Raw genomic sequence first — 23,916 nt, 5'->3', positions numbered from 1 at the left:
GCTGATAGGTGTTGCTTGGCATTGTGGTCATGAATAGGGGTAAGGCAAGAAATGCAGCTGTGAGAGAAAGTGAAGAGACAGAGGAAACTTGGGGGAACAGACTGTTAGAATTCCTGCTCCATGATTGCAGTCATGGGATTTTTGTCTATCACATAACGATATGTTTTGACTCCCCAGAGTGGGACGTGACAGAGACAGGATGTTTGTGTTACTGTGTTCTGTGAAGTGGGACTATTGTCCTTTGTTCTTTTTCTCTTTGCTGTCTGATGTTAGAGAGAGAGGGAGCCATGTTGCAGTGCTCCGTGTGTTTTTATATGTATATAAAGTAGATTAGCCAAAATGCTGAGTTGCTGAGGTCTGTTATGCAACTGCACAAACTCTGCGGATCCCTAAGTGTGCCGATGTCGGTTGGCATCGGTCGCTGTGATGTTCGGGCTGAAGAAAGCTTTTGAAGCTCCCAAACGAACGACCAGGAGGGAGGGAACATGCTAGTCGGGCATGTGTCTCTGCCAGAATCCTACTCGAGTGTAGGCCGGAGTTTGGCAGAAGATGTTTGCGCCTAGCATTCCAGGTCAGTGGATTTCCCACCCCACCCATTGCCCACTTGGTCACATTCAATCCCCTGGTTGATGGTTACTTGTCTGGGTTAAGCTGGTCTTTAGCTGGTATGGCTGTAACCATGAGGATGGCAACTGTGTGACATCACAGTGCAAAACTGTTGGCATCATAGTACCAAAAAAAAAAAAAAGGCCAAGGGAAGAGGCTACAGAAAGGCAGTGCTGCATTCATTTTTCACACCTGAATTTTGCCATTTGAAAGAGAATAAGCCAGTGGCACTGGCTTATTCTGCGGACTGCAAGCTGAATACTATAGGATGCCTATTACGTAGAATGTGAATGTTAAAGGCACCCATTCATCCTCTTGTCAGGATGCTGTTAGCGGATCCTGGCCGGTTGTGCAGGAAAGTACCGTATTTTTCGCTCCATAAGACGCACCTTTTCTCTCCTAAAAAGTAAGGGGAAATGTGTGTGCATCTTATGGAGCGAATGCAGGCGGGAGGCTCTGCTCAGCGCTCCCTTTAAAGAATTTTTTTTCTTGCATTCCCCCTCTAAAAACTAGGTGTGTCTTATGGTCAGGTGCATATTATGGAACGAAAAATACGGTATAAAGACAAGGGAAAGTTTCTTAGCGTCCTTTTTTATTTCAATCTCTACAGAGGGAGGCTATAAAACCCAGCCTCTCGGATAAGGGTGTTGTCCCAAGTGACTCTCCACCCCCCATTTCCTCACTCATCATCCTCATCACCTCCTCTACGGGTGATCTATGTGCCCTCTGTCTTTGCTCTCCTACTTTTAAGGCTCGCTGGGTTCTGGGAGAAGGAGGGTCTGGAACGCTTTCTAATGACGTTGAGTGTTGTTCTGGCTCTCCCATGTTTTTCCAGCTTTCCCCCTCATCTGCCTCTGAGCTGTGACCTCCCTCAAACTCCTGTTGTAAATCTATATTGTCTTCCTCTTTCTCCTCCCTGGAAGGGTCAGGGTGGGGGGGCGGTCTCCACCATTTCCCCTCTGCCCAGTCCCCAACGCCTCTGCACAAACTCTGTTGCTCTTTTGCTTGGCCCCCAAAGGGATGGCTGCACTGCTTTTAATACGACCAAGGACCTGGGTTGCTTCTAAACCGACCTGTTTGCTGAGCATTTGCCCCAATTTGTTTGCACAAAGTCTGCAAGGAGGTGATATGACTGTCACTGTTTGTGGAGCCTTGATCCTGATTTGCTGGCATCATGTTTGCATCTGTTTCGTTCTGATCTGTTTGCAAGTGGAACACAGACGAAGGCAAAGCCGCCTTCCAGGTATTTTGGACTACAGTTCCCATCAGCCCCAGCGAGCTCACCTGGAGAGCACTGTGGCGTTTGCCTCTTAGGATGGGTCATAAGGAAAGGGTTCAAATAGGTGTGATGTGATTGGCCAGTGAGAATGCAAGGGGGGAATAAAAGTTAGAGTGGGAGGTTTTGAAAGTCAGTTGGGTTGAGGTTTGAGAGTTGGGAGTTGAGGTTTGGGAGTTGAAGAAGGAAGAGGGAGGTTTAGGTGTGGGTTGGTAGAGTTGTATTGTGAGAGAGTGAGAGGAATTGTTAGGTGGAGTCAGATAGATAGTTGGAATAATCAGTTTGGAGTTGTTAGGAACTAAGAATAAGAAACTGCCAAGTAAAATTAACTGTAACCATAAGCTTGTTTCTGCATTTAAAAATAAACTTGATTATTTGTTTATGTTAACAACTGACTGGACTCCGTGTGTCCCCTTGAAATACGGGGTGGTGGCAGCGGAAAAAGCAATTGCAGTGGCGGCACAGGGTCAATAGACCGTCAAACGTCCGGGGGCCCTGTGTGTGATCGCCACAAACACCAACTTGGAAAAGGCTGGGACTAAGGCACTAATGCAAAGCCTTTATCTCCTGTTTCCTGCTGAACGAGACTATGGAGGTGGCAAGGTTGTTAAGTCCAGTCAAAGGCGACTATGGGGTTGTGGCGCTCATCTCGCTTTCAGGCCAAGGGAGCTGGCGTTTGTCCCCAGTCAGCTTTCCGGGTCATGTGGCCAGCAGGACTAATCTGCTTCTGGTGCAATGGAACACTGTGACGGAAACCAGAGTGCACGGAAACACTTTTACCTTCCCGTCATTGTGGTACCTATTTATCTACTTGAACTGGCGTGCTTTTGAACTGCTAGGTTGGCAGGAGCTGGGACAGAGCAACGGGAGCTCAGACCATTGAGGGGATTCGAACCATCGACCTTCCAATCAGCAAGCCCAAGAGGCTCCGTGGTTTAGACCACAGCGCCACCTGCACCCCAGGAGGTGGCAAGCAATGACAGGCACACACAGCCCTTGCTCGCTAGAGGTTTGTTGGCATGGCGTGAGGGGTTTCTGCCAGCCAAAGTGGAGCTTCCGCTTAGCCCTATAGCATGGTGTTTGTCTCCTTTCTCTCCCCCTCCCACTTCCCTGTCCCTCTGCCGTTTGGACTCTCAACCCCTTCGGCCAAAGATCATGAACAGATCACATGCGAGTCAAGGCTGATGAAGCCTCAAGTCAAGAAAATCCTGTCATTGCAGATAGAGCAGAAATGAACTGAAAATAGAATAATCGAAAATAGAACCAAAGAACTGTAGAGTTGGAAGGGACCAAGAGGGTCATCAGGTCCAACCCCCAGCGATGAACATGGGGCTCAAACACATGACCTTGAGGTTAAGAGTCTCATCCTTTACTGAGTGAGCTATCCCAGACTTGGATGAATGATATTCACTTGCTCAACTGCCAGGTGAGATTGCTCTTAGCTTGTGAATGTCCTACATACTTTGTTTTTAACCACATCGGTTCATAAATCTCCCTCTCTCTTTCTCTTTCTCTCTTTCTCTTTCTCTCTCTCTCCCACACACACACACACACACACACACACACACAGAATTTTTAGCATCTAGGTAAAGGTAAAGGGACCCCTGACCATTACTCATCTCACTTTAATGGCCTAGGGAGCCGGCGTACAGCTTCCGGGTCATGTGGTCAGCATGACTAAGCCGCTTCTGGCGAACCAGAGCAGCGCACGGAAACGCCATTTACTTTCCCGCCAGAGCGGTACTTATTTATCTACTTGCGCTGGTGTGCTTTCGAACTGCTAGGTTGGCAGGAGCAGGGACCGAGCAACGGGAGCTCACCCTGTTGCGGAGATTCGAACCGCCGACCTTCTGACCGGCAAGTCCTAGGCTCTGTGGTTTAACCCACAGCGCCACCCGCGTCCCTTTTTTTAGTACGTACATACCGTATTTTTCCCTCTATAACACGCAGATTTTTTCTCCTAAAAAGGAAGGGGAAATGTCTGTGCGTGTTATAGAGCGAATGTGTGGTCCCTGGAGCCGAAAAATCAGGCAAAAATCAAATCGCCAGGCAAAAATCAAATCGCGGCGCTTCACGGAGAAGGGAAAACTGAAAAGAGGAAGCGGCTGCTTTCCTGCATTCTGCCTCAGGGTCTTACTGCCCACCCTTCTCTGTTTCGTTGCTGTGTTTGCTGAAACGGAACAAAGAGCAGGGAAAGCCCCTCCCCTCCAGGCAAGCTCCGGTGCTGCTGGGGGAGAGGGAGAGAGAGGGGGGAAGGGAGAGGGAGAGAGAGAGGGGGGAGGGAGAGAGAGAGGGGGAGGGAGGGAGGGAGAGGGGGGGGAGGGAGAGAGAGAGGGAGGGAGGGAGGGAGGGAGGGAGGGAGAGAGAGAGAGAGAGAGAGAGAGAGAGAGAGAGAGAGAGATGGCTGGCTGGCTGGCTTGGGTGGGGGAAAACTTTTGCCTTTCTTTCCTCCAACCCGTTAAATCCCTATCCTGCATTCTTAGCCAGCTGCTTCTCTGCACACCCCTCTAATGTCCCTTCTTTGTTTTTCCTTCGCTCCCCACTTAAAATGTGGTTACAAACCATAGATCCACATGGATCCTCAGGATCTTTGCATTGGGTCACCCCAAATTCACCATCAGATCACATAGCATGTCCATGGCTACAGCCTGCCCCCCCCAAATCACACACCCACTGTTGCCTGGGGCTGCAATGGTGCAGAAATGTGGTTAAAAAGCATGGATCCACAGGGATTCTCAGGATCCTTGCATTGGGTCACCCCAAATTCACCATCAGATCACATAGCATGTCCATGGCTACAGCCTGCACCAAAAAAATCACGCACCCACTGTTGCCTGGGGCTGTAATGGTGCAAAAACGTGGTTAAAAAGCATGGATCCACAGGGATTCTAAGGATCTTTGCATTGGGTCACCCCAAATTCACCATCAGATCACATAGCATGTCCATGGCTACAGCCTGCACCAAAAAAATCACGCACCCACTGTTGCCTGGGGCTGCAATGGTGCAAAAACGTGGTTACAAAGCATGGATCCACAGGAATTCTTAGGATTTTGGCATTGGGTCACCCCAAATTCACCATCAGATCACATGTCTGTGGCCACAGCATGAAGCCCAAAAATGATACATCCACTGTTTCATTCAGAATGTTTTTTTCCTTGTTTTCCTCCTCTAAAAACAATGTGCGTGTTATGGTCAGGTGCGTGTTATAGAGCGAAAAATATGGTAATAAAGTAACAACAAATGGTTGTGTCGGTTGATGCACGATTCCCCCTGTGAAGTAGGGTGCAAATGGTTAGTTTTTAAGGCAACAACTACCGTCAAGCCTCTGTTACAAGATGTAAAAACAGCCCCAAGGAGATATTTTATTTTTTTAAAGCACAATGTAAGGCACACGTCTTCCACCCTCGAGTCAACTGGGCATCACATTCGGGCTTCAGCCACCACTGTTCCACAGGCCTGGCATCTTGACAGCCGTCCAACCCGTTCTCTCCCCCCATCTCAAAAGAAAACAAGCCTCCTTTCATCTTCAAACGTTTTTGCATCCTCTTGGCTTATTAGGTTTCCATTTAAGCTGTTGGAGGTGGAAAGAGGGAGGGAAAGAGAAATTAAAATAAAGCCGCTGTTTCTGCAGGTTCTCTCACTCTCTTTCCTTTGGTGCTCTTCCTCTTGCCTGTTTGTTTTGGGACGAACAGCACAAGGTAGTCCTGGTTTCTGACGAGGACGTGAAATTTCCACCTAGAGAAATCCAAGAGCTGTTCATCTCTTGGGAATGCTTAGCCCGTAGTAAGGTAAAGGTAAAGGGGCCCCTGACCCTTAGGTGCAGTCGTGACCAACTCTGGGGTTGCAGCGCTCATCTCGCTTTATTGGCCGAAGGAGCCGGCGTGACTAAGCCACTTCTGGCAAACCAGAGCAGCGCACGGAAATGCCGTTTACCTTCCCGCCAGAGTGGTACCTATTTATCTACTTGCACTTTGACGTGCTTTGGAACTGCTAGGTTGGCAGGAGCAGGGACCGAGCAATGGGAGCTCACCCCATCGTGGGGATTCGAACCGCCGACCTTCTGATCAAGTCCTAGGCTCTGTGGTTTAACCCACAGGGCCACCCGCATCCCCTTAGCTCGTAGTAGGCAATACTAAAACATATTGAAAGTCACACACAGCCCTTTAGATCACAAGATATAAGCTAAGGCTCTCTTGTTTCTGCTGCAAGAAGTTCACCTAGTTGATGTGTTCTGGGCTCAACAGAACAGGGCAGATATTGAAGCACAACTATCTGCAAGAATGCCTTCTTCCACATCTATCAGGGCTTGTGCTCTGAGGTCAGAAGGTGAGACCCTCCTGGTGGTCCTTTCTCAGGATGAGGCCTGGGAAATGGCCTCTTCAGTGGTGGCTCCTTTAAGACATAGAACTCCCTCCCTACTAAAATGCCCCAGGCCCCATCTCTGTACAGTTTTAGGTGGCTAGTTAAGACCAGTGTTTGAAACTCCCATTGTCCTAGGCGTATTTTGCAACAGGGAATTTCATCAGCGCAAGGAGCTTCTGACCTCTGGGTGCAATACTACGCCTAAGATTTTGGGTTAAAACTGAAAGAGTGGGAGGAAAGGAGGACCTTTTTCTGCCTCCCCACTTCCAGCTACTCTCTGAAGACTGGAGAAGAGACCCTCTTAAGAATATTAGGGGAGTGGGCAGGGGAAGGACTAGAACATGTGAAAAACCAACATAATATTTTAGCTGCAGTTCATTCATTTTCATATTCTTGTTATAAAATAGCGTGCCTAGACATTCTGTTGTTGTGCCCATAACCTCGGTTTAAGGTACCATTTACCTCCCAACTTTCATATCTCGGTTTCTAACACTGGTTAAGGCGCATCTGGAGAGACTTGACTGATGCGGCAATTAGTAATTGCTCTTTAGTGATCTGCCACCTGCTTTCAAATATTGTGTGATTTTTATGGATTTGCCTGTTTTAAACGGCCCTGGGGCTTATGTAAAGGCAGTACAGTTGTATCTCAGAAGCCGAACGGAATCTGTTCTGGACGTCCGTTTGACTTCCAAAGCATTCGGAAACCAAGACGAAGCTTCCGATTGGTTGCAAGAAGCTCCTGCAGCCAATCGGAAGCTGCAGAACCCGTGTCGGAAGTTTGGGTTCCAAAGAACGTTCGCAAACCGGAACACTCATTTTGCATTGTTCCGGAGCCAAAACGTTCGACTCGCAAGGCGTTCGACTTCCGAGGTACGACTGTATATTAAACTAACGAAATGTACTTTATTTCTGAAATGGCTATGGAGACAATCACAGAATTGTACAGTTGAAAAGGACCGTGAGGACCATCAAGTCCAACCCCTGCAAGTGCAGGCATCTTTTTGCCCAGTGTGGGGTTCGAACCCACAACCCTGAGGTTAAGAGAGGAGCATCTCCTGCACTGAAACGAACGGGGGCTGTGTAAGTCCTACGGCACCGGCTCATAAACCAAGAGGCAAAATTGACAAACGCTGATTCTGAGCCAGCTAAAATGTTAAGTGTCACTGTGCGTTGGGCCTGAATAACCTGGTCCACAGGTTTCTATGGGACTTGGTTACAACTACTGCTAGCCACATTGAGAGACTCATGATTTAAATGCTAATTAAAGATGTGGCTAGGCAGTTAAGGTCTAGCCAGCTGGTGGCCCACAACGGCATGCAGGGCTCCCAACACGATTGTTCCTGATCTCTGCTATTCCTCCCTTAGTTAGACTGCGCACACAGGGCAGGTTTAAAGGTAAAGGGACCCCTGACCATTAGGTCCAGTCGTGGCCGACTCTGGGGTTGCGGCGCTCATCTCGCTTTACTGGCCAAGGGAGCCGGCGTACAGCTTCCGGGTCATGTGGCCAGCATGACTAAGCTGCTGCTGGTGAACCAGAGCAGCGCACTGAAATGCCGTTTACCTTCCTGCCGGAGCGGTACCTATTTATCTACTTTGACATGTTTTCAAACTGCTAGGTTGGCAGGAGCAGGGACTGAGCAATGGGAGCTCACCCCGTCATGGGGATTCGAACCGCTGACCTTCTGATCAGCAAGTCCTAGGCTCTGTGGTTTAACCCAGTGCCACCCACGTCCCCCACAGGGCAGGATTATTTGCTCCCACCTATCTGAATGATACAGACTCCTGATTTGCGTTTGAAGGATCCCCATGTTCAGAAGTCAAGGTGACTGTGGCGGGAACAGCGGCCCAACTCAGCTCCACAATCTCTCTTGGCACCTTTGCCCTCTTGGCACCAGAAACAGGTGAAATGTATTTGGGGGCACATTCCATCGCCAAAGCACGAAAATGGCCAAGGCGCAAGGCGTTTGCCACTGTCTCGTGTGCGAGAACATCCCACACACGTTTTGTTGTACATCAACAACAGCATGTGGCTCTCTGGATGTTAGGCCCCAGCTCTCATCGCCATCAGCCTCGCTGATGAGACTTGAAGCCCAAATGGCATCTTACGGGCCACAGGCTCCCCGTCTAACTAGGCAAGATCCTGCACATGGGTCTAAGCAGACAGTTGGAGTGTGACTGCCACACTTTGGAAAGCTGCACAGCTGTCATTCTTACCAGATCTCTTTAATGGCCGTATTGTGCTTGAGAGCATCAGCCAGGCACTTGGCACCTCTGCTGGTAATCTGATTCTGGATAAGCCTAGAAGAGAAAGAGAAAAGGAAAGGGGAACACTCAGCGCCGGAGAAAACACTCTCTGTTTGCGCCCGGTCCACAGCGTCCTGCCTGTCACGCACTTGGCTTGGGCATGGTGCGTCTGAAGTGGAAAATCAACACTCCTTTTTGCTGAACAAGGCTGGGGTCTTGCCAGGAACTGGTGGTTTCTGATTTCCATCTGCATGGCTGGCCTGCTTGGCATCAGACAATCCCCCCATAGAAGCACAGCCAAAAGGCTCCAAGCCTCTTCAGTCTAAAGTGCACGGACGTCTTTCAGGGTTACTGAGCTTAATTGTATAATTGACCACACAGCTGCTCTCTGATCACAGGAGAGCAGCTGTCTGGGGGATTATTCATGACGGATCCAAAGCGCCGGCCGGAGAAGGCAATTCACTGGCCACTTTGGGCTGGCACCGCAAGAGAGGAGGCAGGAAGAGACCGGCTCAGAGGGGCCAACCATCAAAAATATGTAAAGTCACCTTGGAGTTCGATCTCCCCCGTTTTCCTTTGCCCAGAACACTGCAATTTATTTTATAAAAAAACTTCAAGTCATTTATTTCTTTAGCATTAGTCACTCAAGGGTAATTTGTTATGGAAAAACACAACACACGGACAAAAGGAAATGTCGGCGTTACTGACAATGAGGTAGATCCCTAAACAAACGAAAACCAAGTCTTACATTTTGCTGGTGCTTTGATGGTGGTGATTAAACTAAACACTGTGTACATGGGACATCTGTGTCCAGGGCAGCTATCTACCAGCTCCATCTGCTACGCCGGCTGAGACCCTACCTGCCCGCAGACTGTCTCGCCAGAATGGTGCATGCTCTAGTTATCTCCTGCTTAGATTACTGCAATGCGCTCTACGTGGGGCTACCTTTGAAGGTCACCCGGAATCTGCAACTAATCCAGAATGCAGCAGCTAGACTGGTGACTGGGAGTGGCCGCCGAGACCACAGAACACTGGACCTGAAAGACCTACATTGGCTCCCAGTACATTTCCGAGCACAATTCAAGGTGTTGGTGCTGACCTTTAAAGCCCTAAACGGCCTCGGTCCTGTATACCTGAAGGAGTGTCTCCACCCCCATCGTTCTCCCCGGACACTGAGGTCCAGCGCAGAGGGCCTTCTGGCGGTTCCCTCCTTGCGAGAAGTGAGGTTACACGGAACCAGGCAAAGGGCCTTCTTGGTGGTGGCAGCCACCCGGTGGAACGCCCTCCCATCAGATGTCAAGGAGGTAAAGAACCATACAACTTTTAGAAGACATCTGAAGGCAGCCCTCTATTGGGAAGTTTTTAACATTTTGACACTTTGCCACATTTTTATACGTGTCATCTGCATAGGAATCCTTCAAAAGTTCAACTGATTCCTCTCCTAGTCACTGGTTCAGCAACTCCTCCCGGGAATTGTGAAGAATGAGGCACTCAAACTTTAGATCAGCATGAATCTGATGCCTTGATGCAAATTAAGGGCTTCCGGTGACCTTTCTGTCAAAAGGAGCCCAAAGCTCAGGGTTGGGTCCTTGTGTAGAAAATGTACAGTGACTGAAATGTGACTCATAGCCTTAGGCAGTGACACAAGAGTCCCTGCTCCGCGAGGCAACACAACTCACCATAGATGACCCAATCGCTTGTTGACCTTTACCATTTCGGCAAAGCATTCGGCTGCTTCGTCATCCAGCTCATTCTTTGTTAGCCTGGTGAGAGAAACGAACAGGATTTTTCTTTTATTTTTTTCTTTAAAAATTTATATATATATATATATATATATATATATATATATATATATATATATATGCTTTCGTAGATTTTCACGGGTACAGGAATGCAGGTTTTGGTGTCCTCGGGTGTCTTCCCGTGTAAAAGTTGGGGTGTCTAGGCGACGTTTCGACTAGAAGACTTGAAGATGACGAGTGAGACCTCGTCGAAACGTCGCCTAGACACCCCAACTTTTACACGGGAAGACACCCGAGGACACCAAAACCTGCATTCCTGTACCCGTGAAAATCTACGAAAGCAAATATCTTACCTCTACGGGGAGGAAACCTTCCAGCTGACAAGAACCTACGAGAAACTAGAAGTCCGATGAAGATGACGAGTGAGACCTCGTCGAAACGTCGCCTAGACACCCCAACTTTTACACGGGAAGACACCCGAGGACACCAAAACCTGCATATATATATATATATATATATACACTTTTCAAGTGTATATATTTAACTAATTTTACAATCATTTTGACATTTCAAAACTTGACTTCCTTCCCCCCCTTTCTGCAGTTCCTTAAATTTATTTTTAATATCTTCTGCATATCCAAATTAACTTAATGTGCTCATTTATTCATCTTCTTTAAATATATACTCTTATGAAACTGCAAGTTATTAGAATTATCCTGCCAGTGTTTTTATCTCTTTGAAATTTATCTGTAAATTTTCCATAAACCATTGCTATTCTTTTCTAAAAAGTTTGTTATCTTGATTTCTTATTCTTCTGGTAGGTTTTGCCATTTCTGCATATTCCATAAGTTTTTGTATCAAGTCTTCCTTTGATAGGACTTCTGCTTCTTTCCATTTTGGGGCAAGTAACATTCTGGCCACTGTAGTCGCATACAGGACTATGTTTCTATATACAGTGGTACCTTGGGATACATACGCTTCAGGTTACAGACTCCGCTAACCCAGAAATAGTGCTTCAGGTTAAGAACTTTGCTTCAGGATGAGAACAGAAATCATGCTCCGGCAGCGCAGCGGCAGCTGGAGGCCCCATTAGCTAAAGTGGTGCTTCAGGTTAAGAACAGTTTCAGGTTAAGAACGGACCTCCGGAATGAATTAAGTACTTAACCTGAGGTACCACTGTAGTTTAGGTAGTTCTGTCCCTATAATTGCCAAAAGAAAAGCTTCTGGGGTATTTTTTTTTTTACAAATGTTATTTTAAACATCCTTTCCATTTCATTATATATCATTTCCCAGTAAGCTTTAACCCTACTACAAGACCACTACATATGATAAAAAGAACCTCCTTTTTTCAGTCCTGAGACTGTATGGCTGTCCCATGGTTTGGAAAAAAAATTGAATTTCTTCTCTGCCAACATAGGTGCAATTTTATTAAAGATCCTGGCTGGCCAGGAATGAAATGGAAACTCTTAGATGCGCATGTCTAAAAGGTCTGCCAAGTGATTGACAGTACAGCCATTGTGGGCATCATTGCGTTCAAGCAAACTTACATTTTGCTAAGATTTCAGCATTCATTTGAAAAAGGGTTTGTTTGTTTTTAATGCAAGTGAGATGAAGACCCACTCACCCCCCACATACCTAAGGCATTTCCACATGATCAAGGAAGGGTTTCTGGTTTTGCTTTTTTAAAATGAAAATAAAAATGCTGCCATGGAAAGCATTCATGGGAATGGCTGGTGGAGAGGAGGGCAGCTTGGAAAATTTCCAGTGAGGACAGAAAAACAGGATTAGCCATTAGGACCACACCAAAACTGGTCTTCCACCTTCTCTCCATAGAGATTAAAGGCATTTATAGCTCAACGCTTGACCAAGCAGCCCCAGGCTGGGTTAATGGAGAATTATTGCCCTTTTTAAGTTAGTCTTTTATTTTATTTTGTAAGCTGCTATGTATGGCTCTCCCCTTCTTTTGGGGTTAGGAAGAGGAAAGTGGAGCATATATACAGAAGCTACAAATACTCAGGATGTCCACAAAGCATTTTAACAAGCTCAGGAGGCTTGTTGCTAGCTGCAAATTATTAGTTAGTTAGTTAATCAATCAATTAATTAAAATTTTATACTGCCCTTATATAATGAATTGAAAAAAATGTTTGAAATAACATTGTTAATAAACGAAACAAAAACTGGAAGCTTTTCTGTTAGGAATTGTAGGTACCAATATTCCAAAGGAGCAGAAAATACTTTTTATGTATGCGATGACAGCTGCACAGATGCTACTAGCCCAGAGATGGAAAGAAAACAAAGTCCCTATCAGAGAGGAATGGCAAACTAAGCTGTTGGACTACAGTGGTACCTCGGGTTAAGTACATAATTCGTTCCGGAGGTCCGTTCTTAACCTGAAACTGTTCTTAACCTGAAGCACCACTTTAGCTAATGGGGCCTCCTGCTGCCACCGTGCCGCCGGAGCACAATTTCTGTTCTCATCCTGAAGCAAAGTTCTTAACCTGAAGCACTATTACTGGGTTAGCGGAGCCTGTAACCTGAAGCGTATGTAACCTGAAGCATATGTAACCCAAGGTACCACTGTATGCCAAAATGGCAAAACTGACTGAAAAGCTCAGGAACCAAGAAGACCAAAACTTTTAACAAAGAATGGGAAATATTTATAACTTATCTGGGAGACCACTCTAAGCAGATGAAAACATTAGCAGGATTGCAATAGCACCTGTAATGTAGCAAGTACTATGGAGACAATGGAGTGACATAAAATATGGATTACTGAATAATATGCAGTTGAAAATATTGACAATAGGAGGAGGAGGAAGTCCAGAGATTCAAAGGAATTTCTAAATATGGATATGTACTTTGTATTGTTATAATCTTATACTTGTCAAGCCAAATACAAATTATTTAAATAAAAATAATTTATCCACATGTCTCAGGGCAGATAAAAACCACAATATTAAAAACGCAAAAGACATAATAAAAACAAAAACAAGAATAACCCCCAAATCCCCTCCCTGACATATTTTAAAAGGGCATTGCATGTCAATCACCCAAAGGCCTGGTTAAAGAGAAATGTTTTTTTGCCTGGCGCCTAAAGGCATATAATGAAGGCACCAATCAAATCTCCCTGGGAAATGAAGAAATGAGCTCTCTAACAATAGGCAGCGAGTGCTGACAGAAATGAAGACAGAGGAGCCGCTGAGAAACAAGGTGCGGTTGTGATGTATGATGTGGCTCAGGGCTGGCTGAAGCACTTGATTTGCATGCAAAAGGTCCTGGGTTCAAATCCCAGCATCTCCAGTTGGGCTGGGAGAAGTCCCTGCCTGAAACCCTGCAGGGATGCTGTCAGTTAGTGTAGGCAATACTGAACTGGATGGATTTTGATTCACGGTTCAAGCCATCAACAGCGTTGCGGCCTGCCGTCTTGCATCAGATCCCAGGCAGCACTTGGGACACGATCCAAAGTTGCCTCCCCTTTACCGTCAACGCCGGGACTGGCTGTTCCAAAAGCACAATAATTTATTGTCTCCAGAAACGCGGTTGTTGTGATCAGCCAGGCATTGTGAGAACGATGATGGAACAAAAGAGGGCTTGGCGTTCCAGTGTGTCAGGTGGGGTGTTTAGTGTCCCTGCTTCAAAACCGGTTCAAAGGCGCAGGAGGGAGAATGTCTGGGGCACAAATGAGTCGCAAGATATTCCTTACGATAATTACGGGGTGTCTTACAGGTGTGCTACAAAAGGCCGTGCGAACGCACCTGGCTAATGCTAGATCGCTTGCTGCTTGCTGATGTTTGTTGTCATCTGTGCTGGGATTTCTTTTAAATGGAGAGTGGAATAACAAATAAAAAAGAAGTGCTACAAAAGCTCCTTTGGTCTGCCCTGTACGTTAAGGCAATGGGATGAAGACTTATCTACCTGGATAACTCAGTTTGGGAGGAGGAAATGTCTCTTGCTCTCCACCGAAGATCCCTCTTTCCTCCAGGGATCTGTAATTTAGGGTTCAAAAATCTAGCTATACACCCCCTGTTTCTCTCTAGCCTTCCATCCCTTTCCACATTTACCGTATTTTTCGCTCCATAGGACGCACTCGACCATAGGACACACCTAGTTTTAGAGGGGGGAGAACAAGGAAAAAAAATTCTCTCCCTCTCTGCGCAGCGCCCCTTCAGCAAAGTGGCAGGAGAAACGGAGCCCCTTCCATTTCTCCTCCCGAAGGGGCGCTGTGCAGAGAGGGAAAACTGTGCAGCGCCTCTCCAGCGAAGCGAAGCCAGGAGAGCAAGAGGGATCAGTGCGCACCGACCCCGCTCGCTCTCCAGGCTTCAGTACTGTGTCCAGTTCTGGGCACCACAGTTCAAGAAGGACACTGACAAACTGGAACGTGTCCAGAGGAGGGCAACCAAAATGGTCAAAGGCCTGGAAACGATGCCTTATGAGGAACGGCTAAGGGAGCTGGGCATGTTTAGCCTGGAGAAGAGGAGGTTAAGGGGTGATATGATAGCCATGTTCAAATATATAAAAGGATGTCACATAGAGGAGGGAGAAAGGTTGTTTTCTGCTGCTCCAGAGAAGCGGACACGGAGCAATGGTTCCAAACTACAAGAAAGAAGATTCCACCTAAACATTAGGAAGAACTTCCTGACAGTAAGAGCTGTTCGACAGTGGAATTTGCTGCCAAGGAGTGTGGTGGAGTCTCCTTCTTTGGAGGTCTTTAAGCAGAGGCTTGACAACCGTATGTCAGGAGTGCTCTGATGGTGTTTCCTGCTTGGCAGGGGGTTGGACTCGATGGCCCTTGTGGTCTCTTCCAACTCTATGATTCTATGAAAGCAATGCGAAGCCTCCGGAGCGCGGTGGGAGTGCTCCCACTGCGCTTCAGAGGCTTCGCGTTGCTGTCGCTGAAGCCATGGAGCCTGCATTTGCTCCATAAGTCGCACACACATTTCCCCTTAATTTTTGGAGGGGGGAAAGTGTGTCTTATAGAGCGAAAAATGCAATAAATCTCTCACCGTACGTTCCCGAGTTCATTTTGGATTCATTTAATCATCGGGTTTAGTCAACTTAATCAGCTGCTTTTAATACCGGGGATACTTAAAAGTGTTTACTTTTTAAAAACTCGCTGCTGCTCCCTGGGGCTGGATGTGGTCTCAGCTCTGATGCTGGTTCTTGCTAGCTCAGACATCCTTGGGCTGCTGGAACAACCCCGCAGGGTCTTAGCAGCAGAAGGCAGAAGCGACAGCAAAGACATTCAGAAGCCAATGGCTGCCGCTGCAGAATTACTCTTAAGGAGGACGTGGAACCAAGAATTGAAACCATACGAATGTGGAGGTTGGGGTGGTGAATTATTCTCCCAAAACTACTTGGAACACACTGAAATGCTAGGAAAACCATGGTGGGTTAAAAACCACACACACACACACACACACACACACACACACACACACACACCATGGCTCAGGGCCACAGTACCTCAAGGACTGCCTCTTTCCATATGAACCTACCCGGACCCTGAGATCACCTTCTGAGGCCCTTCTTCATGTGCCTTCTCCTTGAGAGGTCCGGAGGGTGGCAACACGAGAACAGGGCCTTCTCTGCAGTGGCTCCCCATCTGTGGAATGCTCCCCCCCAGGGAAGTTTGCCTGGCGCCTTCATTATACACTTTTAGGCGTCAGGCAAAAACATTCCTTTTTAACCAGGCCTTTGGTTGATCTGAGGAGATTTCACCCCTCCCATATCCAAGAATCTGCTGATGTTCTCTGCTGATTCTCCAGAGAGGAGGGGGCGGTTTCTGCTCTCTACTTATTCCGCTCCAGCCTCACATCAAAGAGAGAGAGACTGAGGGTTAGAGAGAGATCGTGTGTATAGATAAGGTTGCTGCTAAGAGCAGCTGCAGACACTCAGCGCAGCTCAGCATTTTCGCTTAGACCTCATTTAGCTCTGTACATAGTTGTGTATTATAGTTGTAGATAGAATAAAAGAAGATATTCTACAGAGCTGCTCTCCGAGTCGTTTATGCTCTGCTATACTCTGCTATACTCTGCTGTACGACGACTGTCTTCTTGTGGAAGTGAATCCGGTTCTCACAACTCTAAGCTGTGAGTCCACAGCACTTTTACCTGTTCCTGTCCAGAAGGTGGTCTCTGGAAGTGCTACCCAGCTCGCCTAGTCCAGTTGGTGGCACTGGCTCAAGGGCGATGCTGACATCCTATGCCCTTTTAAAATGTATTTTTTTGGGGGGGGCTAGTGGGTTGTTGTTTTCATTTTCATTATGTACAGTGGAACCTCGGTTGTCAAACGCTTCAGAAGTCAAACGTTTTGGCTTTTGAACACCATAACCTGGAAGTGAATGCTTCTGTTTCTGAACGCGCCTCAGAAGTCAAACAGCTTCTGAGGCGCGTTTCTCCATTTTTTCAATGGATTTTGCCGACCAGCAATTGCAACTCGGTTGTCGAATTTTTCGGAAGTTGAATGGTCTTCCGGAACGGGTTACATTCGACAGCCGAGGTTCCACTGTATTTTGTGGTTTTATATCTTGATTTTATTCTGTGAGTTGCCCCGAGACCTCCAGGTATAGGGCGGTATATAAATTCAATCAATCAATCAATCAATCAATCAATCAATCAATAATATTTGGTCAGAGTCTCAGGCCCTTCAGAGCTCAGCAACATGGCATTGGGAGGATATACTGGCTTTTCTAATTCACAAGTACAAAGCTGTTGGATCACTGCCAATTCCAACAGGACCCATGGCTCACGCTATAAGGAAAAGGGAGGTGATCTCCAAATGCAAAACTCAACCTATCCGGCTGCAGCAGAGGGAGATAGGGGAAACAGGGCAGCTGTTTCCGTTCCAGCTGGTCATCGTAGGAGCTACGTCATAATTCGGGGGTGGAGAACATGTGGTCCTCTGGGTGTCGTTTGACTCCGACACCCAACAGCCCCCTGTCGGCGTAGCCATTGATAAAGAGGAGTTGCCCCCGACCACGGCTGGAGCGCCACCTTGTGCTTCAGCCTGGATGTAACTTTCTAAGGGTTTGCTTGTTTTCCTCTTCCCTCCTCAAACCTCTTTCCTTTTGCGTCATCTTTTCGACTGTCAGCCTAGAGGGGAGGGGCCGCTATTGGTCTCACGCGATAGGGTAAAAATGCCCCAAACAAAATCCGAAGAGTTTCCTGCTGTGGTTTATTTGTTCTCCTCACATTTTTGGCCTTGGCCTCTTCTGCGCTCAAAGTGATCCTTCCAGTTCCCTCATGTACCTCGCACAGAAATCTGCCACTCCAACCTAGGCCTACTCTGGAATCTGGTACGGACTGAGAGAGGGAAACCCACCATGTAAAATCCATGTCCCCTCTCCTTGTAAGGAGAGGTGAGCCCCGCGAAGCTGCCCCCCTTCCCAGAATCTGCCAACAAGCGGATCCTTACCAAAATATATTCACGGTGCTATTGTGCTTCATGGCTTCTGCGATGCTTTTCCCCCCTTCGGTGGTGATGCCATTAAACGCAAGACTGCGAAGCAAAAGACAGGAGGGGAAATATTTAAAAGATGCACGTGGGCGCACACACAGAAGAGCAGCAAATGTTTTCTTTCGACAACCTCGCAACTGGATGAGACTTTGCGGAACCGAACAGTATACAAACAATGATTCACATGGACGTGCCACAGATAAGAGTGCATAGGGCCCTTCTTCCTTCTGTTTCATACAGTAGTGTCATAAGGGGAGGACATTTGGGGCAAGGACCCTCTCAGCACTCCCCCCCAACCACAGTAGGACTAACTTAGCCTATGTCAGACGCACCAAGTGCCCTTATTTTCCAGGGGCAATCGCCCCAGTTTCTGATTTGATCCTGGAATGTCCCGCTTTTCCTTAGGACGTCTCCTATTTTCATTGGAGAAATGTTGGAGGGTATGGAGTTATCCGCCCCCCCCCAAGCCATCTGAAGGCAGCCCTGTACAGTGGTACCTCGGCTTAAGTACTTAATTCGTTCCGGAGGTCTGTTCTTAACCTGAAACTGTTCTTAACCTGAAGCACCACTTTAGCTAATGGGGCCTCCTGCTGCTGCCGCCGCTGCACGATTTCTGTTCTCATCCTGAAGCAAAGTTCTTAACCCGAGGTACTATTTCTGGGTTAGCGGAGTCTGTAACTTGAAGCGTATGTAAACCGAGGTGCCACTGTATAGGGAAGGTTTTTTAAAAATGCTTTTAATGTTCATTATGTTTTTGTGTATGTTGGAAACCGCCCAGAGTTGCTGGGGTAACCCAGTCAGATGGGCGGGGTATAAATAGTAAAATAAATAATAATAATAATAATAATAATAATAATAATAATAATTTATTAATTTGAATAGGATGTCCCTATTTTCATTGGAGAAATGTTGGAGGCTATGCATTTTGAAATCAATGAGAAACCACTTGGAGATTAGCAATAAGGAAAATGCAGAGAAGGTGAAGAAGAAGAGAACAAACAAACACAGTCACACAAAAACCACATTTGCAATGCCTAGATATCTGCCCCAAAGACTTCCTTCCTGAAATTAAGCATTAACTAGAGGACGTTTCCGTGCCGCCCGACAGCCTTGCTCTGCCAATGGAGGAAATGTTTGCAGGCAAGGAAAGCCCCACCCCCCACGATAATTGGGTCCGGAAATTCTTCCGAGTAAAATTTGAACCGTTTTGAGTGACAACTCCTAGATAATGAAGCCGATTAGAAAAGCTGTTCGTTTTGGTCAGGATCCAAAAAGCAGAGCAGCTATTTCCACACGTCTCAGAGCGGTCGTCCCCCACCCCCCGGCTCTTAGATTTCTCACAAGTTTTTCCCTTGCACCTGTATCTGGTGAGTGGGTGTTTCAACAGCCGTTTGTGCCGTGGCACGAAGGGCTGCTGCTGTTCAAAGTGTGTAGAGGGAGGGAAAATCATTTTGGGCTGAAGCAAGCCTTGGCATGCTCTTTGCATGCCAACCTCCCTGGCTTTCTCTTCACCTGCCTCTCCTCTTCACATGTAGATCCGTCGACGTTATTCCCAGAGGTATCAACACTGTTAAGATCCTTCCAAAACAGGCAAAAAACTTCCACTTTAACAACAACAACAACAACAACAATTGATTATTTGTACCCCGCCCATCTGGCTGGGTTTCCCCAGCCACTCTGCGCAGCTTCCACAGAGACCAAAAATACACTAAAATGTCACACATTAAAAACTTCCCTGAACAGGGCTGCCTTAAGATGTCTTCTGAATGTCAGGTAGTTGTTTATCGCTTTGACATCTGGTGGGAGGGCGTTTCACAGGGCGGGCACCACTACCGAGAAGGCCCGCTGCCTGGTTCCCTGTTACCTCACTTCTCGCAATGAGGGAACCGCCAGAAGGCCCTCGGAGCTGGACCTCAGTGTCGGGTTGAACGATTGGGGGTGGAGACGCTCCTTCAGATATACTGGACCGAGGCCGTTTAGGGCTTTAAAGGTCAGCACCAACACTTTGAATTGTGCTTGGAAACGTACTAGGAGCCAATGTAGGTCTTTCAAGAGCGGTGTTATGTGGTCTCGGCAGCCGCCCCCAGTCACCAGTCTAGCTGCTGCATTCTGGATTAGTTGTAGTTTCCGGGTCACCTTCAAAGGTAGCCCCATGTAGAGCGCATTGCAGTAGTCCGTTCTTCTTCTTCTTCTTCTTCTTCTTCTTCTTCTTCTTCTTCTTCTTCTTCTTCTTCTTCCTCTTCTTCTTCTTCCTCTTCTTCTTCTTCTTCTTAGGTAGCTCAAGGTGTCTTGAGCATTCGAAGTGCCCCAAAACATGGAGCTTCGTCTCTCTCGCTCAAAGCCAGCAATTTGAACAGCTAGTACAGCCGTACTTTTGTTGCTGAACGCCTTGGAACTCGTACATTTTGGCTCCCAAACGATCGGAAACCGGAAGTGAGTGTTCCGGTTTTCAAATGGTTTTCGGAAGCCGAACGTCCGGCGCAGCTTTTGGCTGAGTGCAGGAAGCTCCTGCAGCCAATCGGAAGCCGTGCCTTGGTTTTTGAGCCGTTTCGGGAGTTGAACGGACTCCCAGAGCGCATTCTGTCTGAGAACCAAGGTACGACTGCACCTCATCAGGGGGATAAATGATGCCCCATGGAGACAGCAAAATGGAAGGGTGGGAGGCAGGTTGGGCTTGCAGTGGCAACCAAAAACTTGGAAGCAGGAGAACCCGCATATTCAAGAGAAAAGATTCACCTGTGAGTTTCCTCCTCAAATGGGAGTCTTAAATGGAAGCGAGGAAGGAACTGAGGCTTGCAGAATCCGTGCTGTAACTGTCTCCTAGTGAGACCAGTAAGCATTTTTGGTCTTTAGGGAGAAATGCCACATCAACAAATGGCTTTTCACGCTTCTCCGTTTCAAAATGGAGTTTGCGAGGTGGCATGGAGAGGGGTGCTGCTGTTTTACGACGCTTGAACCCGAGGCCACTCATGTAAGGTCCTGGCTCTGATGCAGGTGGATTCCCTGAGCACAATCCTGCAAGGCCACTCTTATACTCGCTCTGCTCAAGCCTGTTTTGTAAGAAGACAGTGCTTCCCATCAGGTCCCTTAGGTGCAACCAAATGAAGTTTCTGGGGAGGTTTCACAAAGCAAGCTCAGAACTGGGATGCTGGCTAGGCCAGCTGCCCTCACTGAGCCTCCAATGGCTGCTGCCTGCATAGACAAGCAATGAGCCAATCAGGTAAAGTGTTACTGCGGAGCGTGGACAACTGGAAAGGGCCTTTTCGGTGACAGCCCCCTAGTTATGGATTCCCTTCCAAAAGAGCTTAGATGAGCACCATTATCCCTGAGTTTCCTCAGGCAGGCAGTGAAAATGTTTTTATTCCATCTGGCTTCTAATTCAACGCGGGACATTTCAACTGCACAAAGCCTTGGATTTTAAGCTTTTGAAAACATTTTTATTCCAATTGGCTTCTAATTCAACATTGGACACTTCAACTGTGCAACGCCTTGGATTTTAAGCTTTCGCTGTGTATTAATTTATTTATTTATCATCATCATCATTCATTCATGCCCTGCAGCTGCCTTCTCCTCAAAGAGATCAGAACCTTCCAAAACCATTGCAAAGGCAAGGCATGGCAGACAGGGATTTTTGACCAAAACTAGCCAGCAAGGATCACTGGCGAGTTCAACAGAGATTTCCAAACAGAAAGGACTCAACGTTTTCTCTGGTTCTCAGCTGTTTCACACATTCAGCATGGGGAGACATGGGTCTGCCATGGTTTGTACTTCCAGAAAGAACTAGAAACAATTATGGCTTCCTTGTATGTTATTTTAGTTTTGCATAAATCTGTGCTGTTGTTTTTTCGTGGTCACACGTTTGTGTGCAGGTGGGGCACTCTCAAAAAAATTGCGTTGCAAGAAGCGGCCCTCTCTTCTCACCCAACTAAACAGACTTTTGAGATTTTCACTTGATGAAGTCTGCCATCTTGTGGGAGAAGGAAAACGGCCATTCTCCTTAGCCTAGAATCGTCAAGGTTTGTTTGTTAGATGAAAGAAAAGTGATTGACAAGCTTTTGCTTTTTCCCTTAAGGAAAATTGTGTTTTAAAAGCGTCTCTCCAAATTCTGAGAAGCTGCCAATGTCAATTTTATTTTTTAGTGCTTTTTATAGCCAAATATGGACTGACAATGCTGTTTTGGTACTGTAACGCCACCATTTAAGACATCAATCATCTTTGATTTTTTAAAAGGTCTTTGCTCTAAATTAGGCTCCCTGGTTCTCTGCCAAAAACCTATTGGTATTGCTTGACTACAACAGACTCAGTTGCTGCCCAAGACAGATCCTGACAACAACCGACTCCATTTACCTAGGCCTAGAGTGGGGCCGGTCCACTGTCCCTCAGACCTTGTGGGGGGCCAGACTATATTTTGAAGGGATAAAAATGAATGAATTCCTATGTCCCACAAATAACCCAGAGATGCATTTTAAATAAAAGGGCACATTCTACTCATGTAAAAACACGCTGGATTGTCTGTGGGCCGGATTTAGAAGGTGATTGGGCCGGATCTGGCCCCCGGGCCTTAGTTTGCCTACCCATGGCCTAGAGCATCCCTGCGAGGCATTGTGGGAAATTCAAAGGATGGCCGGGTCCAATCACCTGAGGCAGTTATCAGTTGTGGACCACGCCAGAGGGGGCTCAGGCCCCAGCACCTATCCCAGGATGCTGGATGGTTGACTCCAGCCTCACCAGCCCCATTTAACAATCCTAAGGTGCCCCATTGTTCTGAAATGTGGGGTGCTTACTCTTCTGACATGAGGATAATCCTTCATGATATGGGTCTAAGCCATCGTTCGCTGCTCAGATATGGTCTTACCTGACGTTTGTTATACTGGGGTGATTCTGCAGTGCTTCTGCAAAGGCTTTGGCGCCTTCGTCTCCAACCTGATTGCCCCACATCCTGTCAAAAAGAAAGAGATGGGACATATTATTATTATTATTATTATTATTATTATTATTATTATTATTATTATCACCAGCGCTTTATTATTATTATTTTTTTTTTAGGGATACTCTCATTTTGACTCAAGAAACAAATCGCCATTTTATAGTTCAAACTGGGGAAAATAAATACAGTGGTACCTCAGGTTACATACACTTCAGGTTACAGACTCCGCTAACCCAGAAATAGTACTTCAGGTTAAGAACTTTGCTTCAGGATGAGAACAGAAATCGGGGTCCGGCAGCGCGGCGGCAGCAGGAGGCCCCATTAGCTAAAGTGGTGCTTCAGGTTAAGAACAGTTTCAGGTTAAGAACGGACCTCCGGAACGAATTAAGTACTTAACCTGAGGTACCACTGTACAGTAAATGGACAAAGATTCACAAAACGTTTAGGGGTATGTGTACCCCTGCGTCCCCCCAGAAATTAAGCACTGTTTATTACTATTACTATCGTCCACCAGTAGGTCTCAGGACAGGTTAGCTCAGCCGCCATTTTAAAATGTGGGGTTTTTGTGTGTGGGGGGGGAACTATTGGGTTGTTGTTTTTATTTTTATTATGTATTTTGTGGTTTTATCTCTTGATTTTATTCTGTGAACTGCCCTGAGACCCCTGGGTATAGGGCGGTATATAAATTCAATAAATAATAAATAAATTAAATAAATAAAACTTGCATTAGCAATGGACAAAAAGAAAAAGAAAAAAAAGGAGCGCCCTCTGAATCATCAAACTGTCACTAAAGTGTCCAGGATCCTTTGTGGGGTAGGGGGGGAACCCCCAATTATTAAAAACCATGAACAAAAGTGATCCAACTTACCCAATTTCATACATCGTTTTACTCTTCCGGATGGCATCAGCGAGACATTTCCCTCCCTCTGTGGTTATTCTGTTTGCTCCTATTCTGCAAAGAAATACCATGTGGGTAGATCTTTGTTTTTTGATTTGCCAGAAATCAAGTCAACAATGCAATGGAATTCCTTCAGTGCCATTTTAGCTAGTGGTTTCTTTCTGCACTTCTAGAAAGAAAACCAGATTCACTTGTGTTTGCTGTTTTGTAACCGGAATGTCTCTCGTTGGAACAGCTATTAATGAATTGGTTCCAACAAAGGGATACTTCGCTGAATGCTTTACAAAACAACATAATAAGCGGATTAAAGAATTTTTGGTTGCCCAATTATCTGCCTTTGGGATCCTCATATTTAAATAACTGCATATTTTAAAACCTCCACAGGGCTAGAGATACTCTAAAGAA

At 46.6% G+C, this 23,916-nt stretch overlaps 1 protein-coding gene across 3 annotated transcripts in view; it reads right to left on the bottom strand.

Moving 5' to 3' along the window:
• Positions 1–5,211: 5,211 nt before the first annotated feature.
• NOD1 (nucleotide binding oligomerization domain containing 1) overlaps positions 5,212–23,916 on the bottom strand; it is a 38,487-nt gene continuing 19,782 nt past the window's right edge. For all 3 annotated transcript variants that reach the window (XM_081881968.1, XM_081881969.1, XM_081881970.1), the window contains 6 exons: positions 23,482–23,565; positions 22,542–22,625; positions 17,645–17,728; positions 10,169–10,252; positions 8,460–8,543; positions 5,212–5,454 (listed from right to left, as the gene is read on the bottom strand). In XM_081881968.1, the coding sequence (XP_081738094.1) occupies positions 5,382–5,454; positions 8,460–8,543; positions 10,169–10,252; positions 17,645–17,728; positions 22,542–22,625; positions 23,482–23,565 (493 nt within the window). In that variant the 3' untranslated portion in view covers positions 5,212–5,381. The remainder of the gene's footprint in view (positions 5,455–8,459; positions 8,544–10,168; positions 10,253–17,644; positions 17,729–22,541; positions 22,626–23,481; positions 23,566–23,916) is intronic.

Source organism: Podarcis erhardii, assembly GCF_964252035.2.
Source record: "Podarcis erhardii genome assembly, chromosome: 12".
NCBI lineage: Eukaryota > Metazoa > Chordata > Lepidosauria > Squamata > Lacertidae > Podarcis > Podarcis erhardii.
The sequence above is the reverse complement of the archived record's forward strand: the minus strand, read 5'-3'. Positions and strand labels throughout refer to the sequence as shown.